The following is a 24,344-nucleotide window of genomic DNA, read 5'->3' on the forward strand; positions in this document are numbered from 1 at the left end:
CGGGTTTACCGTTGCCGATAAAACGTATCTACGTTTCTTCCTCGAGATAGAAGCCCGGGGAAAGGAAGTGCTTTGGAAAGTGCAAGGAACGCCGCAACACAGTAACATAGAAATACTTTCCGTATCGTTGAATGATTTTCTCAAGAAATGAAAATAATCGTCGATCGTTGTCCGAACGTCTCAAACGTCGTTCGAAGGATTAAACGATTCAGTAACAGGAAGTGTAAAGTGCTAATCACGGCTTTCAGTTGACAACACCAGCTGAATATTTAATCGAAGGTGATTCACAAACTGCAATTTAACTCGCGGCTGTGTCACTAGATGTTGGGCTCAGTGGTGCTCTGTTTCATCAAGTCTGTCGCACTGGAATATCTTGACAAAATTGACGAACCACCCTTCAAGGTGTGCAGTTCGAGGTAATAAAATTGGAACATTGGAAATCAGCCAGGGGAACCGCATATTTGGAATTATCTTGCAACATGGGAGCGGAAAATTTTAATGGGCTCGTAAGAGACCTAAAGGTACCATTATTTGGTTAATTAAGCTGCGACATGCAGATCTATTTAATATTGCTGCAGAATCTTTAATCAGTTCCGATTGACTAAATTATTTATTATAAGATGATCGGGGTACCCTTTAAGGGACGTTATTGGGATGAGGTTTATGGTGAAACGAGGCTGGATAAACGCGATATTAAGTAACGCGAAGGAATCCGCGAAGGGTGGGGTGTCTTACGGAACGAAAAAGGCAGGAACGAGGCAGAACGATTGTCATTAGCATCACGCGACCCGCTCCGCGGATTTCGCGTTGAAGGCTGAAAATTTCCGTTCTCGTCGGACGGCTGGATATGCTCGGTTACAAAATCGTTCGGGACGTCGTCACAATGGTACTAGCTGGGAACATTTCCCGCGGAGGTGTTCGGCCTCTTCGCGGACAATGATAAAGGCCGAGCCGCGACGGAGAAATCCACCTCGCACGCGAAATCGCGATTCCTGGAGGATAGATCCGCGACGTTCGACGGTCCCACGGGCCGATTCGTAGAGGAGGTCGAGGTCTCGTCATCGGGACACGACAAACAACATTTACGACGTCACGGCAACAATAAAGCAACGTTTGTTCACCCCTCGGCCCACCCTGATCGCCATTTTTACGCTCGAACGTAACTACAAGCTGAAGTTCGAAGGATTAGGCCAGTTTTAAGGGTGGCCTCAGGAAGAAATGCTTCTACAAATAAAGTGAGAGCTCGGAGGAAGTCTAATTGGGAATAACAATTGCAAACAATTTTTTAAATCGATCGAGAATTGAATTTTTGCAAGAGAACGCGTCGAAGCAGCCCTTTCTCGCAACGGCACTATGATCATTTCGTATCAACGACTGGGATTGATAAAATTTATATAAAAGAATTTGTTTGTACTCTTCATTTGTTGTACAATAAGACCCACTACTTTTTTTTATCAGACGGAGCTTAATTTTCTTTGCAAAAAATTGTAATGATCACTCTCGACTGCCTCTACAAGTTGTCTCAATAAAGAGTAACAAAATCTGATGATAAGATTAATAAACGGAGACTAACAACGTTAAAAAAATGTCCTCGGATACTCCATTCCTTGTACAATAAAGCCCACGAACTTTTCTCGTCATGCAAAGTATAGTTTTCTTTGAAAAAAATCATGAATGCCCCATGGTGCTCTCGAAAGCTTCCATAAATCATTTTAACGAAACGGATCAAACTTTTCTCATAGCAGAGCCAGGAAAAATTATTTAAAGTTAACTGTTATTTGAAGAGCCAGGTGTGTTTTCGGAGAAAACTGTAGTGATAACATGTGGGCCATTTTTCGGCTATCGCGGCCCACAGCACAGATGCGGGCATTTCGACCAACGATTTCGATAGGAACCACTGTTGCTTCGTGCACCGATGGAATTACAATAAGAAAGAATAAATGTCATACTAACCGCCTGCAGCTGAGTGTATTCGTTCACGTCCGTTTCGTATTGCCACTGTGCAGCGACGTTTGCGCTGCATCTTTCTGTCCCCAGGAAGTCCAGCCTCGCTAGAACATCCTCAAGCTCGGACTCCGTGGGTGGATATGCTCTGCCATTGTTGTTTCTGCTGTCTGTTTGCAGAGGAGGCAGATCCAGTTGACCGGAAGTCAGGGAGAATAATGCCGAAAGAAGCAGCAAGATTGACATCGTCTGAAAGAAACGATTTCGATCGATGGATCCACGTGTTCCATAATTTTTAGATCGTGGCGGATCAGATGGTTCCCGACAACTGTACAGTTGGCAATAATTTCATTAGAGTACTTCTACATACTGAACAGAGAAAAAGAAACGTGACGCAATTTTCAATTTATAAATAAATTGTAGCGAACAATTTCCAGGGGTTCTTGTACTGGTGCTGATCGAGAGGTAAAATGATCGAAGTTTGGCAGCAATGTTGCTTAGATAATGGTAAGAGGAACGGTTGGAAGAAACTACGGGCCACTTAGTATAACGAGAACACCGGTCAGCTTAACAACCGAGGCAATTACCGGGGCTCCAACCGAGAGAGGAGCAATATTGTTTTCATAAATCATGCCACGGCTTCGCGAGCAATGCGTTTACGTGCAATTCATTTGTTGACTTCACGGTCACGTGTTACGTCTTCGCCGTTACGTATGTGTATTTCCTCGCTGCATGAGAGGCTATTCATGCGCGGCAGTAGGTCATCCGCGATCGCCACGAGATCCTGCGACCTTGAACGTTCGATAGTCGACTCCTGATCGCGATACACGTGAAACAGAGGCGTGAGAAACGATGGTTTACGTACGATGATTCGCGAGAGCGTCACGCCCTGCGGCTACCCTCTCGAGCAAAATTCAAGGCGCATGAGCAGGTTAACAACATTTATAAATAGGTACAACGGGAGATGCATATTAAATGTTTATCGCTCTGGGAAGTGCGAGAGATCCACTTAATTTAAAATTCTCAATCGTGGAGAGGACCAACCCCTTACGGATCCATCATCGAGTAAAATTCAAGGCGAAAGTGGAAGCTGGAATTATTTATAAATGTAGCAGGAGGTCTATATTAAATTCTAATCGCACTGGGGAGTGCAAAAGATCCACTCAATTTAAAATTTTCACTCATGGAGAAGATCAACCCTTAGGAATCCATGATTGAGTAAAATTCAAGGCGAAAGTGGAAGCTGGAATTATTTATAAATATAGCAGGAGGTCTATATTAAATTCTAATCGCACTGGGGAGTGCAAAAGATCCACTCAATTTAAAATTTTCACTCGTGGAGAAGATCAACCCCTTAGGAATCCATGATTGAGTAAAATTCAAGGCGAAAGTGGAAGCTGGAATTATTTATAAATACAGCAGGAGGTCTATATTAAATTCTAATCGCACTGGGGAGTGCAAAAGATCCACTCAATTTAAAATTTTCACTCATGGAGAAGATCAACCCTTAGGAATCCATGATTGAGTAAAATTCAAGGCGAAAGTGGAAGCTGGAATTATTTATAAATATAGCAGGAGGTCTATATTAAATTCCAATCGCACTGAGGAGTGCAAAAGATCCACTCAAAATTTTCACTCATGGAGAAGATCAACCCCTTAGGAATCCATGATTGAGTAAAATTCAAGGCGAAAGTGGAAGCTGGAATTATTTATAAATGTAGCAGGAGGTCTATATTAAATTCCAATCGCACTGAGGAGTGCAAAAGATCCACTCAAAATTTTCACTCATGGAGAAGATCAACCCCTTAGGAATCCATGATTGAGTAAAATTCAAGGCGAAAGTGGAAGCTGGAATTATTTATAAATGTAGCAGGAGGTCTATATTAAATTCCAATCGCACTGAGGAGTGCAAAAGATCCACTCAAAATTTTCACTCATGGAGAAGATCAACCCCTTAGGAATCCATGATTGAGTAAAATTCAAGGCGAAAGTGGAAGCTGGAATTATTTATAAATATAGCAGGAGGTCTATATTAACCCTTTGCACTCGAGTGGTGACTCTGAAGCACCACTAGAAATTGTTGTGGCAATATTTCAAAGAAATTACAAAAATTATTACAAAATATTTGTTACATTACAAAATTTGTATTTAATAGATCACTAAACATTTCAATATTATATGTAAAAATCGGATCAGTTTCGTGTGAATAAAATGAAAATATTGTAAGACGGAAGAAAAATTTAGTTTTAGATTAAAAATAGCGCCGAGTGCAAAGGGTTAAATTCCAATCGCACTGGGAAACGCGAAAAATTTGTCCAAGTATTAATTTCCAGCCTCGAAGAAAATCAACCCCTTCCATAATCGTGAAATGATTATCACATCTATTAGCTATTCTGATCTTCTATCTCTTTATGTTATCTTGCACAATCTCTCCGAAGGTATAAGAGAACGATTGAGGACAATTCTAGAAGAAACTGGATCAATTGTAAATCAAGGAAGTCCATACAAACTATAGAGGACATAAAAGATCCGCTCGGTTAATAATTCATCTACCAATCACCCTCGAAGCAATTCCTAGAGGTTCATAAGAAGCTCACAGATCTCTTCAACAACCCTTAGAACTCCGTCTCGAAGATTCACACTGAAGAAGGAACGAGCTCACATTACAAACGAATTCACCAGTCCATTAATATCAGTCCCTTCAGCATTGCGCCTTTCAACGCTTCGTCCACGCACTTTCACCCCCAACGAGGATGCTCGAAGACACCCCTCTTCCTCCAATCGGCAAGTCACCGGATGTCACCTCAAGTCAGTCGAAACGAGGATCGTTGAAAGAGGGTGACTTACGAATCCTCTGAACCCCAGGTTGACCCCGAAGAATCGTCGAACGGGCTCCGCCATCGGATGGTGCTGGATCCTCGATCCTGGATCGATCCCAGCGGGTGTCGACGATGCACGACGAAACGCGACGACGAGTGACGAGCTACCGTATCGTTCTGGAGTCGCTAAAAGCCTCGTGGCTGACGGCAAGTGTACATTTATCCCTGCGAAGCAGTTCGAACGCGACCACGAGGAGGTCATTCGTAGCGAGAGGTGGGGGCACGTGCTCACCTCTGTGTCGTCGTTGCTTTGACAACGTACCGTTGCGTGGGAGGACCTTAAAGGGGAGAGAAACGCCGGGAAAATGACAACGAAAAGGCCCATTCCAATCACTATGTCCGACTTTGCGGGACAATCGATCTCAATGAACGAGGAACTCGGGGGTTGGAGAACAATGGGTGTAAATTTGGTTAGAGTGAAACCCCTTCCACGGCAGCAGTTGGTTTATTAAGTTGCAGCCATCGTAGATAAGTGTCAAGAAACGAATTATATTTTAGTCGGATTCGAATAGAAAATTAATGTGAAAATTCTAGCGGGTTCTCTTCGTTTTTGAAATGAGAAATAGGTCGCGGAGTAGGCAAATCGAGGGCCATCCACCCATTGCGAAACTCAGACTCTCACGTTGACAAGCGTCGCGCTCGTCGCAGACCCTCTGAATGAGCTTCATTGTCTCCTAGCGAACGTACACCTCGTTTACATCTTCTAACGGATTACTAATTTTCCGCTTGGTCTCGAAAACTGACCCAGATTAAGTAATCCCCCTCTCCGGTGGACTGATCTCAGCATTAAGTCATCCCCTAAATTTCCTCAAACACGTTCAATCTCGAGCACCTGTCAAGAGCCATTCTGTCTCAAGAAAAATTGAAAACTACAATTGTTTCTTGACGGAAAAATAAATGAAGTAGGTAAACGACGGATTAGCAAAGAAGAATGTTCGGAGATTAGGGGACGAGGCAGCAAACGTAGACCTTACTGGACTGTTAACACTTTATCTACCGGAAGCCTAAGGTTTTTCGGTGACCGAGCTGCATGCAACAGAAGCTGAATAATTTTCTCTTGAGTAATAATTTAAGAAGAAGTTGGTGCGTTAATCGACATATATGTAACTGTAACCCTTTAGAGTCCTCAACCGTGGACCTTAGATTTGAACAAATTAAAAAATGGCCGGCGTCGTCAGATTTGCATGCGAGGCGATCAGAAATTCCGCGTGGGCAAAAAGAAAAAGATATGACCGACGGGATGAGTAATCCACGTCCGTTCGTCTAATTGCGTAATTATCTTTCAGAGGCAGCCTCATCGATGCTTCCTGCTCCGCCTAGGCCGTTCGAGTGTCCTGAGAATTCAAGCGCCATTGTGTCACCGCAGTTCCTTTAATTCAATCCATGATTCATAATTTTGCAAGTTTTAATCACCTGGGAAACTGGCGAATACGAAAATTGCACAGGCTGCCGGTGGTGATTGTTCGAACGAACCGCTGAACGATCATCTTCTTTCAATGATTCACGCTGCAGGATTCGCGGCGGCGAAGTTGAAAAATCAACCGGCAAAGACGCCAGTCGTTGCTCGATATTTTTCCTGTCGAGTCGGCCGATATTTTTCATAGAATTCCGCGAGGGGACAACCGTGGGAAAGGGATCGGAGGAATCAAAGATCGATATGCACCGCGAAGACTCGTCCAAGGTGATCGCAGCGGTTTTCATCGATCGCGGAACACGCACGCGTTCGTAACTCTCGTAAGAGCCTAGCATAACAACAGTGACTAAACGCGGCTCATTCATCGCGCTGGAAAATCATAAACAACCGCGCCCTGCGCTGACGGGGATAGTCTCACGATGATCTGGAACGCGTGCATACGTGACTGCACCGTGCACGATACTTCAAAGGGGCCTTGAGTCATTCCGGCGAACCTCCCATGCATTTTCCATAATGATTCCCGCAAAAATCACTGTCTTTCCCGACAAAAATCAGACACAAGTACCATTCTTCGGTTGTTGAAACTGTTGAGAAATCCATTTATATTCAACTCTCGTTTCTTGCGTGCATTTCTATTTTTCATACAGATCTACGATCTATTCTTATAGATTTTACGCATTCGCGACAAAAATAAATAGGAGGAAGACAAACCGGTGAGAATTTTTAATTATTGTCGTGTTATTGTCAACGTGTTGGACTTATGGAAATCAATTTTATTCCAGTTTGTTGGGATTTTCAGCAACAAGCTCAGAAGCAAGTGTACATACTTGTTCAAAGTAGGACACCTACAAGAAATTGTGAATTTTTCTTTCCATGTTTTTCTCCAGGAGTTATGATTCCAATAACCATAAAACAACCAGCGAATTGTGATCAGTCCGTCTGTATGCAGCCACGTGGAACAGCATAATGGAATGCATTTGTGCATTTGCATGTCAAAGCAGAAATACTTAGCGAGAAGAGTTGGAAGAGTAGAAGAAGAGTTCGCGTCGTAAGAAGAGTTGCCCAGGTTTGCGAAACGAGTAGTTAAAAACGACGAATTCGGAGGAGCAATTGCGTCGCACGGCCGCCTCTAATTGACCCGTTCGTGGTACGACGGAATTGAATTAACAACGAGAAGGACACGGCGAATTCAGGTTTCAATGCCGCGCGTCGAAAGCCGAAGCAAGACCCCGTCTCGTACGCAATCGGTCTCGACGTTAAAAGCGCGCCCCGTGTTCTCCCAGCGGGCAACTTCGACAATGCTAATCCCATCGGGAGATAATGGGTGCACGGGTCCCACGTACCGGCCGCAATTCTGGGTTCAAGTACGCGAACGTTTACGCGGCTCAGCCGTGCGTTGCTTCGGCCTTTTTGCGAGCCGTTCCACGAGACAGCAAAAACAACTGTCCTCAACAATCCTCGATCCCTTCCGATTATTTTCCCCTTGCAAAAATTACCAAAATCACCGGATTTTTTATTTTATAATCGAAAGGTGGGACCAGAAATTGAAAGTCTAATTTCTGCAATACTTATTTTCTCTCGAAACGTCTGTGAAATTTTTTCCTCCGCCGATTTAAAGATCGAAGCTTCCTCTTTACAACGCGACCTCGAAACTTGATCTACAATTTTTTCCCGGCGTTTTATTAAAGCAATAATATAAGGACAAATATTGATCCGCATTATTGTCCCATGAAGTAGCTGAAAAAAAATCGTAGATCAAGTTTTGAGGTCTCGTTGGAAAGAGGAAGCTTCGATCTTCGAATCCTTTGTGGAATCAGTCACGGGAAAAATTTGGCAATGCTTTCGGAGACGTTTGAATTGCTATTATTTTAATTTCAACTCGAATATCTTGACAAAGGTTTCGGGACAATGGTTCGGCCCGCTTTTCGTGCGATCACAGAATTTCTGTTCTATGAAACATTCTACTCTTTCTTCGCCGATGGTATTCAAGCCGAGTGACGCGGGACATCCTCCGAAGCACAATAAGCCTCCCTGGCGTATTCTCCTTTACACATTCGTTTCTCTAATTTATTCGTTTTCATTCGACGATTAAAATCGGATGACGCAAAGCAGCCTTTTGTTTACAAAAGTTATTGTTCCCCCGGCAGAAAATATCGAGTCACTTCCTCCACAGCTTTCTTCGGGCTCTTGGTATAATTGGAGAACGCTTCTGTTCGCGTGGCAATTTAGCAATTACGATTGGACGCGGTGAGAAGAAGGAATCGCAAGGATACCAGAGATCCTGTTTCAAGTAGAATGCGAAGCGCGTTCGAGCGCCGTCGCCTGCGATTAATCGCGAAACAATAAACCCGCGTGCAAACTCATTCTCCTGTAATAATTAGAACAGAACTCTCTTCGTCTTTTTACAGCGAATTTTCTACCTCGCGTGAAACTGGAGCGATTAGATCATAGTGATCTCTCGAAAGAGAAGAACACGACCGGCCGCGTGTCACGTGACACGTTAATCAACAGTCTGCGACCGCGAAAAAATTGCACGGAACTGTTCGGAACAGCATCTTTCGATTTTAATGACGCATGAAAAACTGTTCTGCTACCTGTTGCATCGTTCGAGTGCTCCGGTAATCGGCACGTAAGCGTAATTGCATGCTGGCAACCCTCAATCGTGGCGGTTGTTTTTTTTTTTCTTTTTGTTTTCTTAAATCGTGAGAGATTGTCGATGCATGAGTTACCGGTGCGGCTCCGAGGTTTATTTAAATTGGAGTGGAATGCCGGTAGCAAGGCCAGTTAATAAATTCCTCTTGTCTCGATCGCGACCGGTAATGATCCACACAAAGAAATTCCAAATTGAATTTATCGCGATCTTGGAGCGATTCTCGCAATCGCGAAGGTGATGCATGTAATTCGAACGAGGAAGCTTACCTTTGCATGCGATGCGCTACGGAACAGGACTGTTTCTGGACAATTCATCGTTTCCAGGGAACGAGCCGAGTCACGAGCGATCTGTAACCCGAGACCGAGGGGCAATTTAACGACTTGATCCTCGTTGACGCGCGAAAGATTAGCCGCGATCGCTTTCAATCTGTTTCCCGAGCTCGTCCGTGGGAATTCAAATTATTTTTAGCACTGCGACTTAACGAAATGGCCAATAACACTCCCACGAGGAACGAACTGCCCTATCTTCATCTTTTCTTGCTTCCTAGTTACAGCTCAGTTCCTTCTGCTAATTTCCTATAGCCTCTCGCGTTTCAATAGATACATTTCTTTAAAGGAACGCACAGAATTTTAATTGCGAACATCCTGCAATATAAATCATGTGTGTCAATTGGTAAATCAGTTTCTTTGGAACATGTATGGAATAAACGTATCTGTGTATCGAGTGAGAGATTTATTCCTCCAAAAATAATAGTCCTGTTGCTTTTAAAACAAGTGCAGAATTTATATGTGCTCCGATTAATAGGTAATCGTAATTTAAAAAACGAGTCGGTCGTGAGAATAAATAATCCGCATTGTCCGGAAGATTTATTATAACATACTAACGTCAACTGTTAGGTTTGTTTCCTCGTAACCAAGTGTGGGACTCCGATGGATCCCGAGGGTACCCGCAGGTGTACCAAGAACTTACAGCGGTATTTGGCACCCCCACAGTAGTTGGGTCCCTTACCCTAGTCGCCGGATCGAGACGTGTTCCCCCCCTCTAATTTCCCCTTCCATCGAGCACGTGTCGCAATGTCACGTGATTAACTCGATACTGGCAGAGGGAGGGTAACTTTTCTCCCTGAATTCGTGCTCCCTCCCTTCGTCCGACGTCTATAGTGCGGAGCGAAAGAATGCGGGACACATCTTTCCTATTCTGCGTATCGCGCAACGGCACCGGTGCGCACACGAGTTTTCGGTGTTTAAGGCAGTCCTCTCTCGTGTTACGCAGTCATTAACGGGATTGCGCATTGTCGCTCGTGTCAGCTCGATTGTGCAACCGGCAACCTTCCACTTCCTCTACCTGCACAATCTCGAGAACGAACGAAATCGACGATTATGTTAATCCGGACCGATTGTTCGTCCGATGGACCTTCGAGTTCTAGCTCGAGGTCAATGGGAAATTGCGAGGCGTGAAGAAAAATTATTTAACGTCCATGCGAGGCGCGCCCTAACGTGAATCAGTTCCCATTACTGAAAACTAATCACTCGACTGCGGATCTTTATGTAAAATAAAAATTGGCTCAGTCAATTGTAGCGTTTCTATTTCTTTATTTAGAAAATTACATCTATTGCAAGATCATTTATTTAACGAAAAATGAAATTTAGGCGTGGTACCGCTTCCTCGCACCCGCCCAGGTGCAATTTTGCAACATTCGTGGGAACATGTTTAAAGATTGAAAATCATTCGAAGGCTTGGTAGTTCCAGAAGTAATTGCAGTCACTGAAAATACCGATGCCAGGAATTCCATAACAAAAACTTCGTTAACAAAGAAATATTCATGAAAGCAGCATTGAATAACGTGAACTGCGGACGCGTCTGTTTAGATTCGCAGGAGGATCAAGCACGCGAGACAGCCTCGGGTTATCGGCGATCTACGGCTGACGATACAGAGCCAGTTAACGTAATTAGAAGAATTATTAATTGCCGATAGAATCGGCGAGAGAGGAAAGAGCGTTATTTACAATGAAGTCGCAACAGTGCGTATCCTGCCGTGTTGCATAAGAAACTGAACTAGTGATAAAGAAGACAAGGCCGCATTTTATTCCCACTTACATCTCGAATGTGTGTTGCTAGCTTTACGATGGAACCTTTATGTTACGCCGGTCGTAAACTTAGTTTCCATTAGCGTCTCCATAAGTTAGCGAAGTATTTGCATGTATAGAAAATTGTGATATCCTAGAGCACAGGAATAATATATTTAATTAAGTACCTGTTAGGTACTAGAAGGGGATAAATTAATCAAATAGGAGCTTACTTTTATTTAGAATTTACAATCTACCAATGTCTCCTTTCAGTTATCTGTATGTTTGCTTTAACATTTTGATTTCAATTTAAATTTCGCGCCATTCTGAAAATATAAAAATAGCGCCATTACACGTAGTGGCAAAACGCTCAAACTGTTAGCCAAATGATACCGACAGATGGTAATTGTTTTAAGAACGATGGCGCCATCTTGCGACGCCTTGTTGGTACTACGTGTTCCATCGTTTCCTGATAGATGTCGCTGAACATGGCGACGATAGAGAAATGATTCTTACCATTATTTACACAGCTTCTTATGGCCATTTCGGCAAGAATCATTTGTGGCTGAAATAAATGCTCGATACTGTCTATTCGAGCAGCAATAAATAAACTTGCTTGCATCAAATCGATGCAATAAATTCTTCCCAACATTCCTGTACCCTTAAAATCATTCTTCAGCCTTACATTGCCTAATTTACCACAGTAAAGTACCACAGACTAGTTGCAGATTAGTTCGACCATTTCACCGCTAGGTGATGATAGTGTTTCGGTCCCCGTCAGAGAGTCATTTCCGAGGAAACCGTAACCGTCTATAATTATGGCAATCTTTAGCTTGGACTCGATACTCAGAATTATTACGAACATTTTAAGACCAGCAACATCAATTTTGAGCCACTGGTTTTCGAGATATTCAACTTTTTCTATTTTCATGTTTCCAGGTTCCTCTGCTAAGTGGCGCTAGTGTTCCCATGCTCTTTCTAGCAATTTCAGCGTATTGCCGCTATGAAAAATGGCGCTAAATGCGGATTTTAAATTTGAATTTATCTTGTAATTTAAACATAAATTCCCCCATTAAAATCCGCAGTTTAAACAATTTAGAAATTGGATGTGAAATTACATTACACTATCGTAGAAATTATACATGTTTATTGCGTTATTTTTGCGTTGCATTAAGTACCTATTATTACAGTAGCTGGTATAGTTAATTAATTAATGTTTCCAACCATGCAAGCCCACGAGTCATCGCGTCCCGTTTTTTGTATTCTCTCCTTTTGCTAAAATCGTTAGAAAATAACAAATATATAAGCACAAAGATTAGTGTAACAATCCACAATAAGAATGGTGCTCTCTGGAATCCCGTATCTACCTCGAACTTGCGCGTCATCGCTCGCTGAAAATGATTGAACTTGCGTTTAGCTACAACCAGAGATTCCTTCTCCACCGGTTCCAATAACAATTTCATCAAATTGTCGCTGTAAAGTAACGAGATGTCCATCTCTTTGCAATACTCGTTGAAACCGGACTTGAGCTTCGAACGCAACTCCTTCTGTTCCTTAAACAAACACCGAATCTCGTCCTGTGCCTGAGCAACCTCTTCCTCCAAATTCAACAGGGCTCTTTGATAACAGACAATATCACGATCGATGATTATCTCCGCTTCCGGTACAAGTTCCTCGTCGTCTTCCGGTTTCATCGCGTATCGAATTTGTTGGTGCTTGCTGAGCTTGTCCTTTGCGTTCTCCAGAGTGCGCTTCACCTGCGGAACAAAAATTCCAAATTAATTGCACAGTTCTTGATTGTACGAGTCAAGTAAATTCGGCTCACCTGGAAGTACTTGTCGATCCAGTTCGTGAACTTCTTCTGAACCGTCGCCAAAGTCCTCGCGTTCTTATCCATCATCTCTTTCATCCTCCCGTACTCTTTCTCGTCCTGCAGGAAACGCTCGAAAACTTGCCGGAGCTTTTACAGAAGCGCAAATTAAAATCACAATTAATTCTCCATTCTTTAATAATGAAATGACTTGATACTTAAGTGCTTCGTTGAAAATGGAGGAGCGAAACGAGAAGATTCTAGTTTTCGTATTATACTATGCTAACCATTAAAATATTCTGATGCTCGAAGACAGGCTCAGGAATAGTTAAGGACTTGTCGCCGCCCCGGTCATCCTCTTCGTCCTCGCATGGCCCCAGTGTCATCCCGACAGCTAAAAATGAATATTAATCATTCCATTGGTCTTAAATAGCTGTTTAAAAAATTAGAAAATCTCTTAACCAGTTTTAGCTATGCTTCCCACTTCCTCTATTGCAGTCTCTTCAGTCTCCGTCACTGTCTCTTGAACTCCCGAACTCCTCTTTTGATTACGAATACGGCTATCAGTAGACAGTGCAGACTCCTGTCAACACACGCCTATTTTAACAACGATCATTAATGAAACCATGAATCTTGAACGTATACAAATACTTTTGATAATCTTGTTGATACACCCACGTCCTCCATGTTCTTCGAAATGCTTTCGTACCTCTCCTTCAGCTGTTCAATCTCCGTCTCTTTGACCGTCAGTCTGCCGACTCAATCGACGGTAATTAATTGCAACAATAATTTGATAACAAAGATAAAACTGTTCTAAAACAAATATTGCAACCTGTTGTACAGATCCTTGATGCTCTTCAGCAACTGCTGAGCCTGCGCCGCATTGATCAACGTGAAATCATTGATGTTGTCGTTCAAGTAATTAACAACGCTCCGATTGATCTGCTCTAATCTCAACCTCGAGATATTTATCGAAGCTTCCTGGTCAAGGAACAACTCGTTTAACGTCAGCTCCTTCTTCAAGGCGGTGACCTCGTTCCGAAGTCTGTGCACTAGGTGATCCTTCTGATATTCCATGCTCTTCTTGACCTTAATCGGCTTCAACCTGGCGATGTTCCCGGTGAACCTCAGCGTGGACAGCGTGACGTCCAGGTCCTCTTTCGTGACTCGGACGTGGGATATAAAACTGATAAACTCAATTATCGTTCAGCCGAGGAACAAATTGGTTTGATTAATCTTTCAATCAATCACCGGATCACGGATGCGACGGGGAAATCGTCTCCGAGGATCTTCAACAGATTACTGGATCGTATCACGTTGTAGGAGATCGGCCCTGCAGTGCGGAGCTGCGAGAAGAACTGTTCCAACTGGGATTTCGTCAAGTTAGCTGCGCCAAGGTCTGAAGCCGTTTTCCGGTTGCATGTTCTGCCTGCTGTTCCAATGCCAGCCATCTCCACAATATGCATCTAGAAGAGAAAAGATCAGTTCAAAAGGATCCACGATTCTCCTGTTCGTAGTCAAAGTCACGTTTTACCATGTGGTTCGATCAGTCTCAAATAAAATCAGAAATTCGTCCATCTTTTTTAAGAGATACGACTTCTTTTAAGAGACACTATGACAATTAAAATTTGTGAGCCTAAATTACTTTGGCCTTGGTGAAGGCGTATCCCGAAGTGACCAAGCTAGCATTGGTAGCATGAACGGTGATCACAGCAGTAGCCAAATGCGAATCCGGATATGTAGGTCCCTTCACGATGGATCTCCTGATCTCTCCCTCGAAGATCTTCCTCACGGCTTGCTCCTGGCTCTCCACACTCTCCACAGAGATCTCCTGCGAGAGCAGCAATTAAATCGTCGCGTTTTTCGTCCTGTATCCCGAGGTGACGCACCTTAAACGGATCTCGATCGTTTATCCGAATCCTGTTCTCCGTTTCAGGCAACAACAGGTCTCTCGCGTCTTTCCCACGCAGCTCGACGAAGCTTATCTGGTACTGTATCTTGCTGACCTTCTTTCGGTTCGATTTCTCCAGAAACAGATCGTATAGGATCCTCGATACCAGACCCCTGTGCTGAGAAGAGGAACCGTGATCAGTGGGATCTGCGTTTATTCGGTTAATTGGTCAGTGGCAACTTCTCTGCGCTCAGAATCGTACTTCCCAGTTGTTTCTTAGACCGCTGAGCGTGAAGCTCGTCCCGGAGCCCGTCTGGCCGTGGCCCAGCAGGACGCAGCTTATGCCGTTTAGAATCCTGAAAAAGATCTACTAAATCAAGGATTCCCTTTCGAATGCAATGTAGGGTCGAGTTATACTCATCAGTATCAGGGGCCCTGACAAAATTTGGTTCCCCTGTTTTTATAGTTAGCTTACTACTACTTGCATCTGCACTGATCAGAACAAACGGATCCACTGAGGAGTATAACTCGACCCTTATGCAGCCTGAGATCAAAAGTACAGTTCTATTTGATGATAGACTTGGCTTGGAGATCAAACAGTAATCATCATCTTCGGTAATAACTAGCTCGGGCATAGTGCCTGGAGACTATGATAAAGGATTAAACTGTTGAATTAGGTTGATAGGACATAGGACTACATAGAGACAGCTACCTTAAATACTGTCTAGAACGTATGGAGATGAGGTTAAAGCTTTGGAAAGGTTTTAAAATGAGCGTCATCATGTTTTCATTTACTTTGGGACTAGGTCCTTGCTAGAAACATGATACACCTCGTCCTGCGAGGCATCGATAAAAATGCCATCCGTTTGGAAGCACCAATAAGACGGCTGTTTAGTTACGGCGATTCTGTTCGGCTGCATCTCTTGAAGACATCGTACAAATATTTTCTAAAGAGAGGATCAAGACCAATCATTCTTATAATTAATTCAATTAATGCGCTACTCGGATGGAAAGTTCGTCGTAACCGGTTAACCAAGGACAATATAATCTCAAACTCGGACAATCAATTAATTACTTTGCATTCCGTGTCGATTCTCACGCACGTTTCGCAAGGTTTCTGTAAAGGCAGGACCCTGACGAAGATCTTGATGTTTTTCTCGCGAGTCTTCGCGTCATCGTAATCCGTCATGCTAATAACAGCCGTCGGGTACAGTTGGACACGGTTCAGCAGAGCTTCTCGGGTTTAATTATTGTTTTGCATTCGTTGAATCTTGACAAATCGGAAGAGGTTACTTGGTTATTTTTGTTTTTTGGAAGTTGCTCCCGGGTTGTCCGGTTCAGGCGCCATTTTCATGGATTTTGTTGATGTAATTGGCATTTCACAGACACTTTCAAGTCCCTGGAGCACGCAGCTCAACTACAGAGTGCTGTAAAAACATTCGACGCGTGCTTTTGCATTGCACTTTAGCTTTATCGATTTAAATCGATAATTTTGCAATCATAATGATTTGGACGTTGCAAGGTTTCCAGAAATAAAAGAGCCGATATAATATATAGAATTATTATTGAAAATACAAAAACCTGCGTGGCTAATTCCTACTTACATCGAATACGCACTGTTTCATAATATACAGCATCTTACACTGAATACACGGTACAGATATTATATTCGTCGTCAGTGAAAAACCGCGGTAAATCTTAGTAAAGCGATAGCGACCGCTACCGAGTTGTTTCTTTCTATTATTTATGCCTTTTTATTTGTTTATTATTTTTTTTTTTTGTTTATTTTACCATAGTTCATACCAACCACACATTGTGCTGTCGAAAGATAAGCGCGACTCGAAATATTTCGCGGGAGAATTGTAAGCGTCGCAAGTAACTGGCAAAAGTCTTTCAAATGAAGGAAGGATCGTTCAATTGACACGAGGTTTCTCGCCGAAATTACGAGCGATCCCCTATTTCGCCTCTCGTCGAAGCTTCTGTGTGTACTGGACGATACAAAATCATAGTTCGCGTCGTATAAAATCGCTGTCGCATATTCCAAGTGCATCGTCGATTATCACACCCCCAGCAGAAGGTACTCGAATGTTACACAGATTCACAGAAGTATTCAATTAACCCTAAGTGTTGAGAAAAATTGTTCACCTCCAAGTAATGATGAACAGTGCATTATCTTATATCCGGTAAATGGACAAGAGAACACCAATCGTTTAATTAACTTTTTTCGGAAATATAATTAACCGAATTAAAATATAAGTCTAACATATACGCAATACAATGTTTCGCTTTTCATGTAGGCTCCCAACAATGATCACGATTTTGATCGAATGCTTTCTGCCAGGGTTGGTGCCTAATAAATTCATACGATTAAAGACACACCAATGAAAGCAAACGTTTATATCCAAATATGCCAATTCTTAATTGTTAACGAAAAATTATAAAATTAAATCAGAATCGTGACGATTCTTTGCACAATTTTATCGTAGTCGACGACAGCGGCGTCGCAAACATAGAAAAAAGGAAAAGAAAGAAACATCATTGAACGAGATAGAAAATCGTGAACGCGGTCATACATTTGTAAATCATTTTCCAATAAACTCTCGCCTTATTGTACTTGTATATTACGAACAGATTTGAATTATTACTCCGTTGAAAGAAGATACCATAAGCTCCATTGACTCACTATATAACATGTATCACACTCGAACAAAATTTGCCTACTCGTGCCCGCATTGAACGTCGATTTCAATGCAGTCGAATGTCTCTCTTCGCAATTCCTTTCTTTCCTAAATGATTACTCTCTCTCTCTCTCTCTCTCTCTCTCCCTGTCTCTTTAATCTCCTCCAATCGTTATACTAATCCATAGTAATTTCCTTACACTTTTTCCCTCTCTCATAAACATTCTATATCTGTCCCCAACGTTCTCCTCTCCGTGTAACAATTAATAATTAATTATAGATAAATACTATCCAAGCTATACCTACATATAGACTATCGCAGATAGAAACGCATTTAGAAACGGTATAAAATGGACATGTTCCTTGTTGTATCAACAACGCGCTAGACTATAGTAATAAATCATATTAATCTTGTGTATGTTCGTGTACGTGTCTCTCTGTATATGTCTACGATGCTTTTCTTCTTCAACACGTTTCTCCTCCTTTCATTCTAAGCAAATGCAAATTGCGTACACGGCTTATGAGATAATAAAACGCGGCGCGTGTCCCGATGGGTCCACAACCGTTGGCTTTTAAGTTCTGTCTGTCAGGCAGGAAAGGGTCAAGACGAATAGTGCTAATATGAAAAATCAGGTGAAGGAAGCTAATCGAAATTCGAGATGTATCTGTTTCTTGATTGTTGTCGGTTTTTACTGTGGTTTGTTTTGTTTTTTTTTTCTTGTTTAGACAATGTTTTAGGCTCGATAGACCATCTTCGCTCTTCAGTCTTCTTTCTTTCGCAACTCGTTTCTGGGCCAACCCGTCGCTCTGTTCCCCTTCCAACCATAAGCGCAACAATCCTTACACGTCCGCGGTCTTGACTGGCGAGCTTCTTCACTCAATGGTCACGCTGGACGTTATGAATCCTCGCCTGGTCAGCCAGACTCTGCAAAATGCGCACAGATTTTAGTATAGTACTCTCAATCTCAATTTAATACTCTCGTCCTCATTCAATCAGCTCCACATGTAAAACATTATGACCTTTTTTGGACCTCCAACCATCCTTTACCCTGTTCAATGTCCATTTTGAGTCTTTAGACGAGTCTTGCTTATCTTTTAACTATAAGAATTCCTACTGCTGTAATTGGCCATACGAATGATTCTAATGTGTTTGTACAAGTCTTGTGTTGGCTATGTTTTTGGAAGAGAATGGTTGGAGGGAAGCCCTGTGGAGCAACAGGAAACCAATGGAGTCCACTCGTTTGAATGATTCTTTGAAGTTACAAAAATGCTTACCCCAAGCCAGCGCCGACCAACACGGACAGAATGTTTGTAATGAAAAGAGTGTAGAGGACCTCCTTTGAGAACAGACCAATCTTGCCGACCTTTGTGGTTCGGATGCTGTAGGATTTCCTCTTGTTTGTTCCAAGAGGGTGCTTAAATTTCCAATCTCTGAAATGGAACAACAACATTGAGTAAAAGCGTCCTTGAAATGCCGGGGAAAATGTAACTGTGGAAAAACGGGAATGATTTTCCATTGTATTGGGACCTTCCAAGTGGACCAGAATTTAATTTCTTTGGGTACATCTATATTATTTTAAAAATGGCTAAAAATTTGGATAGACACATTCTCGCTATTTTTATACAGTAATGTAAAAGCTTTCACTGCTCCGTAAACCTAGCGTTAATAAATTAGGAGAAGCCATATCCAAATTAAAATTGTACCTTTGCATTATGTTAGGAATTTTGGAGCAGTCTATAAAATAGATCATACTTTAAAGTAGAGCTCAGGAACTTGGGAAAAAGAGTTGCCACACAGATATTATGGCTTTACACTGTGCTAGGAAGTTTGTAAAGTACTCTGGAACTTGTGAGCTTAGTGAAATAATTCCCAAGCCGAAGTTATTATTTAAAAGCAAACATGGTGCCGACCACCTCGGAGAATTTCTGCACTTTCCGCAGCTGTTCCAACAATTCCGGAACAACATAGAAACATTTTTCTTCTGTCTTTGTTACTGTTTGCAATACTGACTCACTCTATATAAGACTACATCGATGTACACAGCTATCATAAAACTACTAATGTTACAAATATAAGATTTGCTGTACTGGGTCAAACAGAAGCGTATTGACTCTGCCATTGCGCTTATCGCACTTCAAATAAAATGGAAATCTTGTTTATTTATTATTATATACACTACCAGTGTGCGTAATCTACGATCCGATTATCGCTGTAAGTAGGACAATCTGCTTGGCGATTGTTCGAATAGCAAAGGATCTGCGCGAGGACGGTTATGCATATTTAAAATACGCACGAGAAAAAATAAAGGAACAATTTTAGGAAAAGGGGATCGTTTCTTAAACAAATATGTACAAGGCGGAGCATCGGAGTCAAAATACAAAAATATCTCGGTTATTTATAGCTGAAATAAATAATCATCTCGGCGCAAAGCAACGGGCGAAATTTTTCTGTGAACAATGGGTTTTTTGAAAATTTGAGAAATCTTAATTTGAGAAATCTTTCTGCATTGAAAGTGGAACGTGCTTCTTAAAATAGCGTTGCTTTGTCTCGAGCTGTTTTCTTCCCCCGACCATAAATAACGGAGACATTTAGGCATTCCCGTTTCGGCGGACGGTCTTGCACACGCGTGTAGAACAATTTGCATACTTCGGGGGCACTTGGTCCGGACGCGAACTCCACTCGTAGATCCAGTCGGTGTTTTTGTCCAGAAACTCTGGTTCCTGCAACAACAGAATACAAGAGAACCAGTTAATACGACAATTCTATACACGTCAGCAGATATAGTTAAAATATTTAATCCTCTTATAAGGACTTTTAATCCACGGGTAAATAATAGATTGTAACATGAGCACGTTCGTTCGTGATCCAGTTCATATGAATCACTGTAAAAAACAATGAACTCATTGGAAAACTACAATGACTAATGAAAAAGAATAATTTATTGGATGCTAATTTGTGCGTTATTAACACGTTGATTATTACGCAAATCTCATGCGTTGAGCACGTTGTATTGTAAACAGGGTGTCCCAAAAATGTACTTCCTTGAAAGGGGTGCTTTGTTAAGGAACTATTAGCGAAAAAACACGGACCAATCAGAGCGCGGATACTGCGGAAGGATTCCTATTGGTCCGCGTTCTTTCGTTAATAACTTGTTAACAAAGCCGCGGAGAACATTTTCGCAAAGGAAAAAGTTACTTGAAATGGCCTCAGGAATCGCCGGTTTCAAGGTAGCACATTTTTGGGACACTCTGCATAGGCGACTATCGCGCGTCAAGGCAATTCAAAGAACGAGCTAATTTTGGATCCGAGGGAAACACGATTCGAACGGGACTCGTTTAGGTATAATCCTGCTGGCGAATCGGATCGCGAATCGTTTAAGTCGTCGAGCGAGCGGATCCCGTGTCGTCCAGTGAAACAGAAGATGCACACGCGTCTGGAATGAATTGAAAGTCAGTGGGATCGGTTTACCGGTTTTGTGCGTGTAACACAAAGCTCGTGCGGGTTTTTCTGCTGGGCCGACGCTACGGGAAACCGACGCGCGACGCGCGACACGGATCGGTTTCCTGCCGCCTGGAAGAATTCGATCGCGATCGAGAATCGACCGCCGATCGTTGCGCAACAGGATCGAGATCGCCGCGTCCCATTCTTTGATCAACCGAGAAACAATCTTGTTTGTCAGAAATTCTTTTGGTAGACAACAATCTTGACGATTCACTTTTGCCAAGCTCCATACCGATCTCTCGAGGCTTTCGAGTTCGAGAAGAAAATCGGCAAAGCAACAATCGGTTCAAACAATTGCAACGCATTCGTAAATGTTCAACGCTTTCTACGAATGTTCAACACTAAATCCAGCAACAATTAGAAGTTCAATAACATTTGCTATCTCGCCAATCCACACGAGCATTATGCTCGGTATCTCGCGCGATAGTTAAACAAGTATAAATATTATGCTCTTCGATTATTCGTTCACGAGCGATCGTACGACGAAGAAGGATTACTATTTTCATTGTTGTCTTGTTCACTTGAGAGAACGAGAAAAGAAAAAGGAAAAGTTGATTGCTCGATGATAAAAATGATCGCAGACGTGCGGCAGCTCGTGGCCGTGCTCTTATCTATGAATGACTATACCACCAGGGATGCCACGGCGCACGAGAGCCGTCCAAGGATAACTTCTATTGGCGATCGGCCAATCGCGAGACACGATCGCAGTCTTGCTATCGTTGTACACGCGTCGCACAACTGCGCCGCGTTTGTTTGTAAACAATCGCCGGGGTCGCGGACACGCCTAAACTTATATTTCGCGCGCGAAAATTTTCTACGACGTGCCATAACATTGTACAGTCGGGTAAGGGACCCATTGTAAATACTCTAAGTGTTTCTACCGAATCATATTTGATCTAGTAATTTTTATCATGAACACATGAAATCCGCAGTCTAATAATCGTCCAACAAAGAGGAACCTTATGATAACATTTTTTAATGAAATATATTGTTCAAAAACTGTTTGTTTTATCCCGTTCAAATAGATAAGCGGCGATAGTAATTCCCCGTTTACGTCGTACACGTGTTTAAATGGTAGACTGCGTCGTTAATTAAACTTATCGGGAAAAGTACTTGAAACGTCGAATAAATTGTTGCGTTCGGCAAATTAGCGCTCGCAGGACAAACCGATTATTATAATTTAAAAGCCCCGCGAATAGCTCGACTTTTTTTTTTCAACGGGGAGGAATCGTATTTGTTGCTATATTATTTTCAGCGGTTGACATTTGCCTCGATCCAGCCAGCAACGCTTAGGGCTTATCGCTATCGTGGCTGCGATAACGTTCGCGAATTATCGACCGTACGGCCGACCAAAAATCCTAATTCGGTGCGCAAACACGCTGTCCGTGAACGGGCTTTTCTATATTTGGACAGATTATTCGGCGTAAATGCGGTCACCGCGATACCGCATAAGCGCGATAGTCCGGTTTACTCTCGTTTTTTTTTTTTCTGTTTGAAAACAGCTCGGCTCGTTAGAAACGACATCGTCCTCGAATTTTTCCATTTGCAGTTTCATTATTTTCGCTGAAACGCGGGACGCGATCATTTGTACACGTCCGGAAAGGCACTGTCAGCGCTCGTGGAACCTGAGATAATTATTTGTTCGATCGACTATGCGTATTCGAGCCCGCGGAAAACGAGCGATTCGGAAGTAACTTTTAGTTCATCATTTTTTGCATGAATTCTCTGGTAACTTTAAAATTGCTTGAACCGTTGTCGACCTGGCCGTTCAACCATTTCTTTTTTAGCGCAAATATTATGGCTCGAAATTTCATTCCCCGGTCACGTCTTCGGCTCAAAAAAATTGGCCTATTAGCAGATCTCAAGAATTCATCGTGTCGACCATTCCCGCGATTATTCTCGGTTATTATTATAAAATCCCGTCGCTCAAGGCTGCAGATAATCGCAGCAGCCGAATCAAACCAGTTCAGCGAGGTTTCCGCGGTGTTGACAAATTATTTAAACCGTTCGCAGTCCCCGGGAACCATTCCGTTCCGTTTCGTTTGCCTCGTTGCGATTCCGTCCGCGGAGATGAACATTTGCATAGGCGACAGCGAGCTGCGCCGCTCGCTGCGAACGCGCGCCTAAACGACGAGCAAACGATTCGGCCGAATAGCTGCAACAATGCCGGGGGGATCCGCGGGATTATTTGCAGCGCCGTTACACGCTCGTTAACCACCGTCCAATTTATTTAAATCGTTTGCCAAGTCAACGGCAACGTCGGCGGCGACGGAGACGCTCTATTTCGGGGAATAGCGTCCAGTTGGAATGAAACCACCGGGCAATCAAATTTTACCATGAATCAGTGGGGGCTTTCGTTGCTCAAAATTGCGCGAATTTGCGTCTCTTTTGGATGAATCATTTGCTACGACGCCTTAGAACCGTCAGATTCTCTGCGGGTTTGTTGCAATGATCTATTTTTGTGGCGTCGCGACGTACGCTTGAAAGGCGATCAATTTTCCTGTGTTTCCCGTGTGAAAAGTCTCACCGGGAAACTATATTTTGTTTAAATTTAAAATGTTTCTGCACACCTCGTGCTCCCAAGAGACTTCCTTTTCTGATTTGCGCGATCTTCGTGTGCAAGACGATAATATTTGCGACAGACACTTTTCCAGGTGTCTAATATAGAAACCTAACTTGGTTTCGAAACGTGTAATTCATTCAAAACGCAATTGCTCTTTCTTGTTTTCCGACTTTTGCAGTCGGTTACGACGTAAAATTGATCTGAAATTTTACTTCGTTTACCGAGCCACGGTTTTTCGAAAGCGTTAAGAAAGTTTTCTTGGAGGCAAATAGATGCAATAAGAACGTTTCTTGAGCTGGAAACTGTGCAGACCAGTTAGGGTTGATTTTACATTTCGGAGGATCGCAACAATGGCGTCAATGACCCAAGCGACCGGAAGACAATGAGCCAACGAGACCCAATGAGACGCAGGAAGCATTCGATGCTTCCGTTTGAATCACCCTCTCGATTTCGATTGACCGACTCGATTACGTATGCGAGAATGCGACGAAGGATCGATTTTCAAGGATATCTTTCGAACCTCCGTCCCGCGATTGGCCTGAATACCGAGGAATGCTGCCCACGTGGCTGAATAATGAATTACGAATTGTATACGGATTGTAATAACGACACCTACACGTTGTGTATACATTTTTCGCTTGATTATTTGCTAATTAACGTGTGCTTTACCTTTGGTTTATTTTATAGTACTTGTTTGGTGGCTGACGTTATCATGGAACCATTACTTTATAAAAATAACAATAATGTACTTCTTCAAATATTTCGAAATGTTTATTGCGACATAAGACCTAAGAAATAAATCTAATAAATCTATTATAAATTCCTCATAAATCCATCTTGACAGTTTCAATAATTAAGTTGAGAAATTCAGCACCTGCCATTTTGTGGGATCCTGTAGTTCTAGCGTTAAAAAATTCTCCAGACTATTTGTGCTCAATTTTTAA

At 42.5% G+C, this 24,344-nt stretch overlaps 3 protein-coding genes across 4 annotated transcripts in view; all 3 read right to left on the reverse strand.

Annotated features, from left to right (window-relative positions):
• Positions 1-9,219, reverse strand: part of Ance-3 (angiotensin-converting enzyme Ance-3) — a 67,848-nt gene extending 58,629 nt beyond the window's left edge. Inside the window, exons 1-2 of one of the 2 annotated variants that reach the window (XM_076795412.1) lie at positions 9,157-9,219; positions 1,954-2,193 (exon numbers count right to left, since the gene is read on the reverse strand). In XM_076795412.1, the coding sequence (XP_076651527.1) occupies positions 1,954-2,193; positions 9,157-9,204 (288 nt within the window). In that variant the 5' untranslated portion in view covers positions 9,205-9,219. Of the gene's footprint in view, positions 1-1,953; positions 2,194-4,791; positions 5,041-9,156 lie in introns of those variants that run through there. The other variant, XM_076795411.1, reaches the window with a different exon arrangement.
• A 2,875-nt stretch (positions 9,220-12,094) lies between these two features.
• On the reverse strand, positions 12,095-15,292 carry LOC143358174 (uncharacterized). Its single transcript, XM_076795124.1, has 12 exons — positions 15,075-15,292; positions 14,920-15,013; positions 14,656-14,835; positions 14,412-14,597; positions 14,018-14,232; positions 13,599-13,952; positions 13,392-13,517; positions 13,229-13,302; positions 13,054-13,160; positions 12,782-12,916; positions 12,324-12,713; positions 12,095-12,231 (listed from the first exon to the last, which is right to left on the reverse strand). Exons 1-12 carry the CDS (start codon positions 15,290-15,292, stop codon positions 12,163-12,165), a joined length of 2,148 nt encoding a protein of 715 aa, XP_076651239.1. The 3' UTR covers positions 12,095-12,162.
• A 910-nt stretch (positions 15,293-16,202) lies between these two features.
• The window catches only part of Bnip3 (BCL2 interacting protein 3), a 34,115-nt gene continuing 25,973 nt past the window's right edge, over positions 16,203-24,344 (reverse strand). The window contains exons 4-6 of the mRNA XM_076795301.1: positions 19,983-20,056; positions 18,611-18,766; positions 16,203-18,260 (exon numbers count right to left, since the gene is read on the reverse strand). Coding sequence (XP_076651416.1) covers positions 18,209-18,260; positions 18,611-18,766; positions 19,983-20,056 — 282 coding nt within the window. The 3' untranslated portion in view covers positions 16,203-18,208. The remainder of the gene's footprint in view (positions 18,261-18,610; positions 18,767-19,982; positions 20,057-24,344) is intronic.

The sequence above is a fragment of the Halictus rubicundus genome, chromosome 10 (assembly GCF_050948215.1).
Source record: "Halictus rubicundus isolate RS-2024b chromosome 10, iyHalRubi1_principal, whole genome shotgun sequence".
Lineage (NCBI taxonomy): Eukaryota > Metazoa > Arthropoda > Insecta > Hymenoptera > Halictidae > Halictus > Halictus rubicundus.